Consider the following 11,339-nt stretch of genomic DNA (forward strand, 5'->3'; position numbering starts at 1 on the left):
TTTTTTTTTTTTTTTGAGACAGTGTCTTGCTCTGTCACCCGGGCTGGAGTGCAGTGGCGTGATCTCAGCTCACTGCAACCTCTTCCCCCTGGGTTCAAGCAATTCTCCTGCCTCAGCCTCCCCAGTAGCTGGGATTACAGGCACCCGCCACCACAGCCGACTAATTTTTGTATTTTTTGTAGAGATGTGGTTTCACCATGTTGGCCAGGCTGGTCTCAAACTCCCGACCTCGGGTGATCCACCTGCCTTGGCCTCCCAAAGTGCTGGGATTATAGGCATGAGCCACCAACCTGGCTAATTTTTGTATTTTTAAGTAGACATGGGGTTTCAGCATGTTGGCCAGGCTGGTGTTGAACTCCTGACCTCAGGTGATCTACCCGCCTCAGCCTCCCAAAGTGCTGGGATGACAGGCGTGAGGCACGGTGCCCGGCCAGAGGCTGTGAGTTTCTGACGTGAATTTTTGTTTTGACTTCATATGCGCCACGGACAAATGTACCCCCCTTTGATGACTGTAAATTCCTTCTCCAGTCATTTTCTTCTCGGATCTTAGCAAGACATTTTTTTTTAATGTTAACCCTTGTCTCTTTGAGCCAAATCAAATACCTTAATTATTGGAGCCAGAAGAACGGTTATAAAAGGGTCTGGGACAAGGATTAACATTCTCCCTTTCTTGGCTGGTCTCTTTTGTCCTGAAATCTTTCTTTGACTCATTCATAGTAAAATACGTATTTTTCACACTCCTCCCTTCCTTTAGCAAACGCCAGAGGCTTCAATGCATTGAGAGCAGACGCTTCTCATTATTTGTAATTATCCCCTCAGCCGAATGCAAGAAGAGGGCCCCGTGGGTAAAGCAGGCTGTTCACGAAAACGCCAGCGTTTTTATCACCATCGATACCATCTCCGCTCTTTGCTCCACTCCCCCGACGATCCTGGCTTCCCCCAGCAGGATAATTACTGGGTTATTACACTTGAACCCTGGCTGCTCTCCACACACACAAAAAAATGTATCCTGTCCTCCTGGCACATGGCCATTCTGATTTGAAACAGCCAGGGACGGCCCTCCTCGGTTATGTTTTCCGCTCTGCAGGATACCATTGTCATTTGCTAGCAGGGGAAATGTGGCCGTGCATCAGAGTCCAGACTCCAGGAAGCCCAGATGCTCAGATTTGTGTTGAGGCTGCTCTGGGGACGTGACAGCACATTTTTCGTGTGGTTGTGGTTGACGGTTTTGTGCCTGATTTGCATCTCCCATCCTTTTTCTACCTGTGACTTCTCATCCAGGAGGTTCAGCATTTTGACTTTTTTTTTTTTTTTAAAGTAAAAATGCATATATTGGCTGAGTGCGGTAGCTCATGCCTGTAATCCCAGCACTTTGGGAGGCTGAGGTGGGTGGATCCCTTGAGGTCAGGAGTTCGAGACCAGCCTGGGCAACATGCGGAAACCCCGTTTCTACTAAAAATACAAAAATTAACCGGTGATTACACGCCTGTAATCTCAGCACTTTATGAGGGCAAGGCAGGGAGATCACCTCAGGTCAGGAGTTCAAGACCAGCCTGGCCCACGTCGCAAAACCCCGTCTGCAGTAAAAATACAAAACTTAGGCGGTGTGATGGTGGGTGTCTGTAACCCCAGGTACTTGGGAGGATGAGGCAGGGGAATCGCTTGAATCCAGGAGGCAGAGGTTGCAGTGAGCCAAGATCGCACCACTGCACTCCAGCCTGGGCGACAGAGCGAGACTCTGTCTCAAAAAAGAAGAAATAAGCCGGGCTTGGTGGCTTATGCCTGTAATCCCAGCGCTTTGGGAGGTCAAAGTGGATGGATTACGAGGTCAGGAGTTCGAGACCAGCCTGACCAACATGGCAAAACCCTGTCTCTAGTAAAAATACAAAAATTAGCTGGACATGGTGGCAGGTGCCTGTAACCCCAGCTACTCAGGAGGCTGAGGCAGGAGAATCACTTCGACCCAGGAGGCAGAGGTTGCAGTGAGCCAAGATCATGTCACCATACTCCAGCCTGGGTGACAGAGCAAGACTCCGTCTCAAACTACAAGAAATAGGCCAGGCGCGGTGGCTCATGCCTGTAATCCAGCACTTTGGGAGGTCGAGGTGAGTGGATCATGAGATCAGTAGTTCAAGACCAGCCTGGCCAACGTGGCAAAACCCTGTCTGTAGTAAAAATACAAAAATTAGCCGGACATGGTGGTGGGTGCCTGTAGCCCCAGCTACTCAGGAGGCTGAGGCAGGAGAACCACTTGAACCCAGGAGGCGGAGGTTGCAGTGAGCCAAGATCACGCCACTGCACTCCAGCCTGGGCAACAGAATGAGAGACTCCGTCTCAAAAAAAGAAGAAATAAATACAATAGAAATAAAAAGAAAAATGCATGTGTCTTGATTATAAATGTCTGCATTTCATAGCTCACCTTAGCTGGGCTGTTTGCATTTGGTTTGTTTGTTTGAGATGCAGTTTTGCTCTTGTTGCCCAGGGTGGAGTGCAGTGGTCCGATCTAGGCTCACCACAAGCCTCCACCTTCCAGGTTCAAGCGATTCTCCTGCCTCAGCCTCCCGAGTAACTGGGATGACAGGTGCCCGCCACCACACCTGGCTAATTTTGTATTTTCAGTAGAGACGGGGTTTCTCCCTGTTGGTCAGGCTGGTCTGGAACTCCCGACCTCAGGTGATCCGCCGGTCTCGGCCTCCCAAAGTGCTGGGACGACAGGCGTGAGCCACCGTGCCTGGCTGGGCTGTTTGCACTTTGAAGCCAAGGGCAGAGTTGACAGACGATGGAAAAGAACCTGGAGTTGGAAGCGGCCGTCTACAGAGAACATGACACACAAGATGCCCCTGCCGCGGTGGCTCAGATGGCTACCGGGATCTCACAGGCTCTCAGGCTCTGCTCCATCCCTCGAAACTCTTCATCTATCTTCTGCGACAGTCTGAGGACTTTCTGAGTTTTCCGTGGCTCCCCAGGGGACGTAAACCCCTGGGAGTCAAGCTTCCCTGATGGTATTTCTTTTTTGTGTCCTGTTGAGCTGCAAGGAGGTTTCTGTCTCTTCCTCTGTGTCTACAAAACAAGTAAGGAAATGCCTCAAAAACCATGCAGGACAAAGGAACCCAAAGGCCACGCGTCACACTCACAAAGGATGCATCAACACAGCAGGTGCATATCAAAGTGTGGGACACAGGAGCCAGGAACTAATCCTTTTCCAGCATCTCAACTTTGTTTTTTTTCTTTTTTTTGAGATGGAGTCTCGCTCTGTCCCCCAGGCTAGAGTGCAGTGGCGCGATCTCGGCTCAATGCAAACTCCACCTCCTGGGTTCACACCCTTCTCTTGCCTCAGCCTCCTGAGTAGCTGGGACTACAGGCGCCCACCATCACGCCCGGCCAATTTTTATTTGTATTTTTAGTAGAGATGGGGTTTCACTGTGTTAGCCAGGATGGTCTTGATCTCCTGACCTTGTGATCCACCTGCCCCTGTCTCCCAAAGTGCTGGGATTACAGGCATTAGCCACTGTGCCTGGCCTTTTTTTTTTTTTTTTTTTTTTTGAGACGGAGTCTCACTGTGTCACCCAGGCTGGAGTGCAGTGGCACAATCTCGGCTCATCGCAATTTCCACCTCCCAGGTTCAAGCGATTCTCCTGCCTCAGCCTCACAAGTAGCTGAGATTACAGGCCTTGCACCACCACACCCAACTGATTTTACATTTTTAGTAGAGACGGGGTTTCTCCATGTTGGTCAGGTTGGTCTCAAACTCCTGGTCTCATGTGATCTGCCCCCGTTGGCCTCCCAAAGTGCAGGAATTACAGGCATGAGCCATCGCACCAGGCCTGATTTCAACATTTTAAAATAATGTGTATGTTGGCCAGGAGCGGTGGATCACTCCCGTGATCCCAGCACTTTGGGAGACCAATGCGGGTGAATTGCCTGAGGTCCGTAGTTCAAGACCAGCCTGGCCAACATGATGAAACCCCATCTCCACTAAAAATACAAAAATTAACCGGGAGTGGTGGCACATGCCTGTAATCCCAGCACTTTGGGAGGCCGAGGTGGTCACTTTGGGATCGCCTGAGGTCAGGTGTTGGAGATCAGTCTGGCCTACATGACGAAACTCTGTCTCTACTAAAAATATAAAAATTATCCAGCTGTAGTGGCACACACCTGTAATCCCAGCTACTCGGGAGGCTGAGGCAAGAGAATCACTTGAACCTGGGAGGTGGAGGTTGCAGTGAGCCGAGATCGCACCATTTCACTCCAGCCTGGGCAACAAGAGCGAAACTCAGTCTAAAAAAAAAAAATAATGCTTCTAATGGAAAATGGTTTTGTGGTTCCTCAAAAAGAAAGCATCCATATGACCCAGCAACTTCACTCCTAGGTACAGACCCCAAAGAATTAAAAACAGGAGCTCAAACAGGTACATGGTCCCGCCAGCATTATTCACAATAGTCAAAAGGCAGAGATAGCCCAAGGGTCCATCCGTGCATGAACGGATAAACAGAATGTGGCCCATGCACACAGTGGAATATTATGCAGCCAGGAAAAAGAATGGAGCACTGGCAGGTGCTATGGCATGAATGAGCCTTTGAAAAACTTCATGTTCAGTGAAAGATGCCAGATACACAAGCACACACGTTGTATGCCTCAATATACATGACATGTCCAGAATAGGCAAATCCATAGACTCAAAGTGGCGTCATGGTTACCAGAGGATGAAAGAACGGGGAATGACGAGTAATTGCTCATGAGAATAGATCTCTCTTTGAGATAATGAAAATATTCTCAACCTAGACAGAGGTGGTGGTTGTACAACACTGTGAATGGACTAATTGCCCCCGAATTGTCCACTTCGAAACAGTTGATTTTAGGCTGTATGAATTTCACCTCAATAAAAGATATTTCTTTATTTTGTTTTGTTTTTTTAAATTATACTTTAAGTTCTGGGGTACATGTGCAGAATGTGCAAGTTGGTTACATAGGTATACATGTGCTATAGTGGTTTGCTGCACCTATCAACGCGTCATTTGCATTAGGTATTTCTCCTAATGCTATCCCTTCCCCTGCCCCGCACCCCCTGACAGACCCCAGTGTGTGATGTTCCCCTTCCTGTGTCCATGTGTTCTCATTGTTCAACTCCCACTTATGACTGAGAACATGCAGTGTTTGGTTTTCTGTTCTTGTGTTAGTTTGCTGAAAATGATGGTTTCCGGCTTCGTCCATGTCCCTGCAAAGGACATGAACTCATCCTTTTTTATGGCCGCATAGTATTCCATGGTGTATACTCGTGGAATATACATCATCCCTGGTCATGAGAGAATTGCAAATCAAAACCACAATGAGATATACCATCTCATGCCCATTAGAATGGCGATCATTAAAAAGTCAGGAAACAACAAATGTTGACAGGATGTGGAGAAATAGGAACGCCTTTATACTATTGGTGGGAGTGTAAATTGGTTCAACGATTGTGGAAGACAGTGTGGCGATTCCTCAAGGACCTAGAAGCAGAAATACCATTTGACCCAGCAGTCCCATTTGACCCAGCAATCCCATGACTGGGTATATACCCAAAGGATTATAAATCATTCTACTATAAAGACACATGTACACGTGTGTTTATTGCAGCACCGTTCACAATAGCAAAGACTTGGAACCAACCCAAATGCCCATCAATGACGGACTGGATAAAGAAGAATTTTTTAAAAACAGTCTTTAAAAATGGAAAGAGAAGAGAGCAGAGGGTAGATACCAGGATGCCATCCACAGCAGAGCTCTGCCTGTGCAGATGCTGAGAAGACACAGAACCTCAAACCCTGGGGCTCCTGGGTGTCCACAAAGCATTGGCTCCTGGTTTGTAACAAAACTAAGCATTCAGAAACATTTGCCATGATTTTCCTAAATTATGTTGACTCTGCTGGTACTTACTGAAAGGTGTTTGAGGTCTGTGGGCTACGATCATCATAATAACAAATTGAGCTTGTGTGTTGCGTATCTTTACTCCGATTTTTCAGTGATTCAATTTCACTATGTTTACAAAAGAATTCATCTTCAATATATTGGAGGAAAAACGACAAAAACGAACACTGACAGTGGAAGAAGGCTTGGTTTCCATCACCTGTGTCTCAGGTCCCCCTGGAGAAAATTTTAAGTGCATGGATGGGAACTTTCTCTGTTTGGGGTTCCCATAACTCTTTCCAAGCCTGAAATTGATTATCGTCATCACCATCATAACCGTCACCATCATCACCATCACTAGCATCTTTGCCATGATCATCATCACCATCACCATCATTGCCATCAGCATCATCTTCACCATCATCCTCCTCATCATCACCATCACCATTATCACCATCACAACCATCTTTATCACCATCATAACTATTACCATCAGCACCATCACTAGCATCTTTGCCATGGTCATCATCACCATCACCATCATTGCCATCAGCATCATCTTCACCATCATCCTCCTCATCATCACCATCACCATTATCACCGTCATTATCACCATCACAACCATCTTTATCACCATCATATTACCATCAGCACCATCACTAGCATCTTTGCCACGATCATCATCACCATCACCATCATTGCCATCAGCATCATCTTCACCATCATCATCATCATCACCATCACCACCATCACCATCATCATTGTCACCGTCATTATCACCATCATAACCATCTTTATCACCGTCATAACCATTACCATCATCACCATCACCGTTACTATTACCATAATCACTATCACCATCATCTTCACCATCATCACCATCACTATCATCAACACCATCACCATCATCATTATCATCATCGTCGTCCTCATCATCGCCATCACCATCAGCACCATCACCATCGTCATTATCACCATCACCATCACTAACTTCTTTGCCACTACCATCATCACCATCATCTTCACCATCGTCGTCCTCATCACCATCACCACCATCATCATTATCACCATGATTATCACCGTCATCACCATCACCATCATTGCCATCAGCATCATCTTCACCATCATCATCCTCATCATCACCATCACCACCATCACCATCATCATCACCATCATTATCACCATCATAACCATTACCATCATCACCATCACTAGCCTCTTTGCCACTACCATCATCACCATTACCATCACTATTACCATCATCACTATCACCATCATTTTCACCATCATCACCATCACCATCATCAACACCATCACCATCATCGTCATCACCATCGTCATTATCACCATCGTCATTATCACCATCACTAACTCCTTTGCCACTACCATCATCACCATCATCCAAACCCTCTGTGTAAAAATGAATGAGAAAAATCATGCCTCCCCCATGACACCTGATGGCAGAGAAACCCACACAGAATCAGACTCAAACACGCTGTTTCTCCCTGTCTCTCTCTCTCTCTGATCCTCTCTCCCTACCTCCTTCTGTCTCTTTTCTGTCTTTCTCTCCCACTCTCTCTCCCTTTCTGTCTCTCTGAGTCTCTTTCTCTCCTTCTTTTCCGTCTCTCTTTGTCCCTGTCTTTCCCTCCCTCCTTCCCTCCATCTCTCTCTCCCTCGCTGTCTCTCTCTCTCTCTCCCATTCTATCTCTCTGAGACTCTTTCTCTCCCTCTCTTTTTCTCCTTCACTTTCTGTCTCTCTTTCTGTGTCTCCTTCTCTCCGTCTCTCGCTGTCCCTGTCTCTACTTCCCTTCTCTCCGTTTCTCTCCCTGTCTCTCTGCATCCCTGTCTCTCCCTCCCTCCTTCTCTCCATCTCTCTCTCTGCCTGTCTCTCTGTCCCTGTCTCTCCCTCCCTCCTTCTCTCCATCTGTCTCCCCCTCTCTGTCTCTCTCTGTGTCCGTGTCTCTCCCTCCCTCTTTCTCTCCGCTTTCTCCCTGTCTCTCTCTCTTTGTGTTCCAGTTTCTCCCTCCTTCCTTCTCCCCATCTCTCTCTCCCTCTCTGTCCCTCTCTCTCTGTTCCAGTCTCTCTCTCCCTCTGTCTCTCTCTCTCTGTCCCTGTCTCTCCCTCCCTCCTTCTCTCCATCTCTCTCTCCCTCTCTGTCTGTCTCTCTCTATGTCCCCGTCTGTCCTTCCCTCCTTCTCTCCATCTATCTCTCTCTCTCTCTCCCTCTCCATGTCTCTATCCATGTCTCTCCCTCCTTCCTTTTCTCCACCTATCTCTCCCTCTCTGTCTCTCTCTGTGTGTCCCTGTCTGTCCCTCCCTCCTTCTCTCTGTCTCTCCCTGTCTCTCTCTCTCTGTCCCTCTCTGTCCCTGTCTCTCTCTCTCTCTTCCTCTGTCTCTCCCTCACTCTCTTTTCCCTTGCTCTCACCTCTCTTCCCTTCTCTGTCTCTTGACAAAAACTCTTTCCTTTGACTGAAACCTAAGCCAGGCCTCTCTGAGTCCCCTGCCCGACGAGGCCGGACCTTGGGCTTCCCTCCACGCCCTTGTAGAATCACTTCTGAGCAAGAATCCTGCTCCACCAGTGGGGTGAAAGTCCCCCACCCTTGAGGCCTGACGGTCCTGATCACCCTGGCTGGCGGTCCGCAGTGATCCAATCAAGTCAGTGTAGCCAGAAACTGCTTCTCCTAGGAATTTCCTCTGAGTAATCCACAGCCCCTACCCGTGTCGCCCCATAGTTATAAATCTCCACTTCTCTGCGTTGGAGTCAAGACAGGGGCTGCTCTCTCCCCATTGCAAGACTTTGCTACAGGGGGTTTCCTGATAGCTGCCATCTTGGATGCCTTCAATGAAATCTGCTTTGCTATCTTTCACTGACATTGAAATATTTCTTTTTTTTAAATGTAAATTTTATTTTACTTTATGTTCTGGGATACATGTGCTGAACATGCAGGTTTGTTACATACGTTTACACGTGCCATGGTGGTTTGCTTGCGCCTATCAACCTGTCATCTAGGTTTTAAGTCCCACATGCATTAGGTATGTGTCCTAATACTCTCCCTACCCTTGCTCCCCACCCGCCGACAGGCCCCCCCGTGTGTGATGTTCCCCTCCCTGTGTCCATGTGTTCTCATTGTTCAACTCCCACTTATGAGTGAGAACATGAGGTGTTTGGTTTTCTCTTCCTGTGTTAGTTTCTTGATTATAAATCATTCTACTATAAAGACACATGCACATGTATGTGTATTGCAGCACTATTCACAATAGCAAAGACTTCGAACCAACCCACATGCCCATCAATGATAGACTGGATGAAGAAAATGTGGCACATAGACACCATGGAATACTATGCAGCCATGAAAAAGGATGAGTTCATGTCCTTTGCAGAGACATAGATGAAGCTGAAATATTTCTTTCTTTAACCCTACATTCTCTCCCTGTCAGTGTCTGTCTGTCTCTGGCTCTCACCCCACCTTGGTTCTGAAATGTCCACCTTGAATGTAAAGACCCAGGGAAGTGGGGCCCGAAGAGCTGTCATGGTTCCTGACACGCCCATTGCATGGCGTTCTGCCCACCTGAGACGTGGCCCTCGATCTCGTCCTCTCGCCTGCCCTGCATTTTCCAAGGGCGTCTTTCCTTATCCATGGCTCAGAGTCCCCTTCCTAAGTGTCCACGTCAGCATCCCGGAGACGAATGATGGCTGCAGGCTCTGGGGCACTGTAGTACCCACCAGCTCCGGGGGCCGAACCCATACGACGCTGGAATCATCTTACAGATCCACGGGGCCACAGCTCCATGGCGACCTTGCTGCCCAGGCGAGGTGCCCATCATGCTAGCTTCCTCGGGAGCGTGCTGCCTTCGGAGACCCACGAGGTGCGGTGCTGAGACTGGACACATCCCAGCAAAAGCAGCTGCTCACTGTGACCCTGGCTGTGACTCCAAAACCCCTAAGCACAGAGGGAGACGCGCCAACAGTGCCCAGACAAGCTGGCTTTCCACGCCGCAGGTCCCTGTGAGTCTGTTCTACAGCGGCCATCCATCCCCGTCCAGCAAGGGCCCTTTCCATGAGAAAAGGCTTGACCCTGAGGTCAAGCGCAGGTGCCAACCACCCCAGCAAGCCCCTTGGATCCTGCCCCCACAGGAGCCCTGGAATCCACTGCCACGTCGCGCCTGGCATGCTAATTCTGGGTGTCGGAGACTCTGCGGTCTTGCAGACAGCACTCGCCCATTTATTCACTCTCCGAGAGGCCACGGTGCTCCCCGTGGCCGCATCCAGAGGTTCACCGGCCACGTGCCCTTGTAGGTGACCGCCGCTTTCTCTCCTGGAATCTCCGCCTACCACCTGCACCAACTTCCTTGGGGACACGCTCCCACCTCCCACACAAAGCTAGTCTGCTGTCTTTGTGCAATCAGCTCCCTACTGAGCTGTACCCACATCTGCGGGTACCACCAAGACAGCCTGCTAGCCTCCGAGGCACTGGGGCTGCGGTCAGCACAACGGCCTGGCCACGTTCTCCTAGGAGACGCCTGAATCTCTTCCTCCACTCTTGCCCGGCCCCTTGGGTCTGAGGAAGTCAGCGTGGCTTGGAGGCAAGAGTCCAGGCGTGCAACGTAGACAGATCCTTCGGCTTCCACAGTCCTTAAGAGGCAACAGTGTCCATTTCTTCCTCAATGCAGGGGTTGCAAAGGTGGGAAAGGTTGACGGGAAGGAAGGATGCTTTCCATCTGGTGAATGATACTGTGATGTAATCCCTACCTCTGAGCTTTCCTTGGGCCTGCACTCTGGGCCACTAACTGAACCCGGACGCTGACAACAATGAATATATAAACACACCCGAAGCTGCCGTTCGCTGCCAGTAAGGCTGGCTCTCGTTATAGTCCCATCACCTGAAGATCATTTTATCACGTCGAAGGAAGCCCCCGGCCCTGAAGGACTCACTTCTCCCCGCAGTGACATTTAAAATTCCATTTGCCATTATTAACGTTTCACCCAGGGGGCAAAGCCTTGCTCTGTCCTCGACTTCAGAAGCCTCTATGCGTCTCTTTCCTTTGGGAAATTTAATTTTTAAGGGACAAACAGTGACTGCATCTATCTGTAGGGTACAGTGTGACATTCTGATATATGTACACATCATGGGATAATTGCCTGCAGCCAATGAACATATCCATCACCTCACCTACTTTTCTTTTGTGTGTGTGTGCTGCACGCATTTAAAATCCTACATTTAGGCCAGGCACGGTGGCTCAAGCCTGTCATCCCAGCACGTTGGGAGGCCGAGACGGGCGGATCACGAGGTCAGGAGATCGAGACCATCTTGGCTAACACGGTGAAACCCCGTCTCTATTAAAAAATACAAAAAATTAGCCCGGTGTGGTGGCGGGCACCTGCAGTCCCAGCTACTCGGGAGGCTGAGGCAGGAGAATGGCGTGAACCCGGGAGGCGGAGCTTGCAGTGAGCC

The 11,339-nt window shown here is 49.0% G+C and overlaps 1 protein-coding gene across 1 annotated transcript in view; it reads left to right on the plus strand.

Moving 5' to 3' along the window:
• LOC105533645 overlaps positions 1-10,411 on the plus strand; it is a 113,517-nt gene extending 103,106 nt beyond the window's left edge. The window contains exons 10-15 of the mRNA XM_011972125.1: positions 820-958; positions 6,191-6,291; positions 6,383-6,488; positions 6,881-6,932; positions 9,587-10,179; positions 10,294-10,411. Coding sequence (XP_011827515.1) covers positions 820-958; positions 6,191-6,291; positions 6,383-6,488; positions 6,881-6,932; positions 9,587-10,179; positions 10,294-10,411 — 1,109 coding nt within the window. The remainder of the gene's footprint in view (positions 1-819; positions 959-6,190; positions 6,292-6,382; positions 6,489-6,880; positions 6,933-9,586; positions 10,180-10,293) is intronic.
• Positions 10,412-11,339: the final 928 nt, after the last annotated feature.

Source organism: Mandrillus leucophaeus, unplaced genomic scaffold, assembly GCF_000951045.1.
Source record: "Mandrillus leucophaeus isolate KB7577 unplaced genomic scaffold, Mleu.le_1.0 Scaffold127, whole genome shotgun sequence".
NCBI lineage: Eukaryota > Metazoa > Chordata > Mammalia > Primates > Cercopithecidae > Mandrillus > Mandrillus leucophaeus.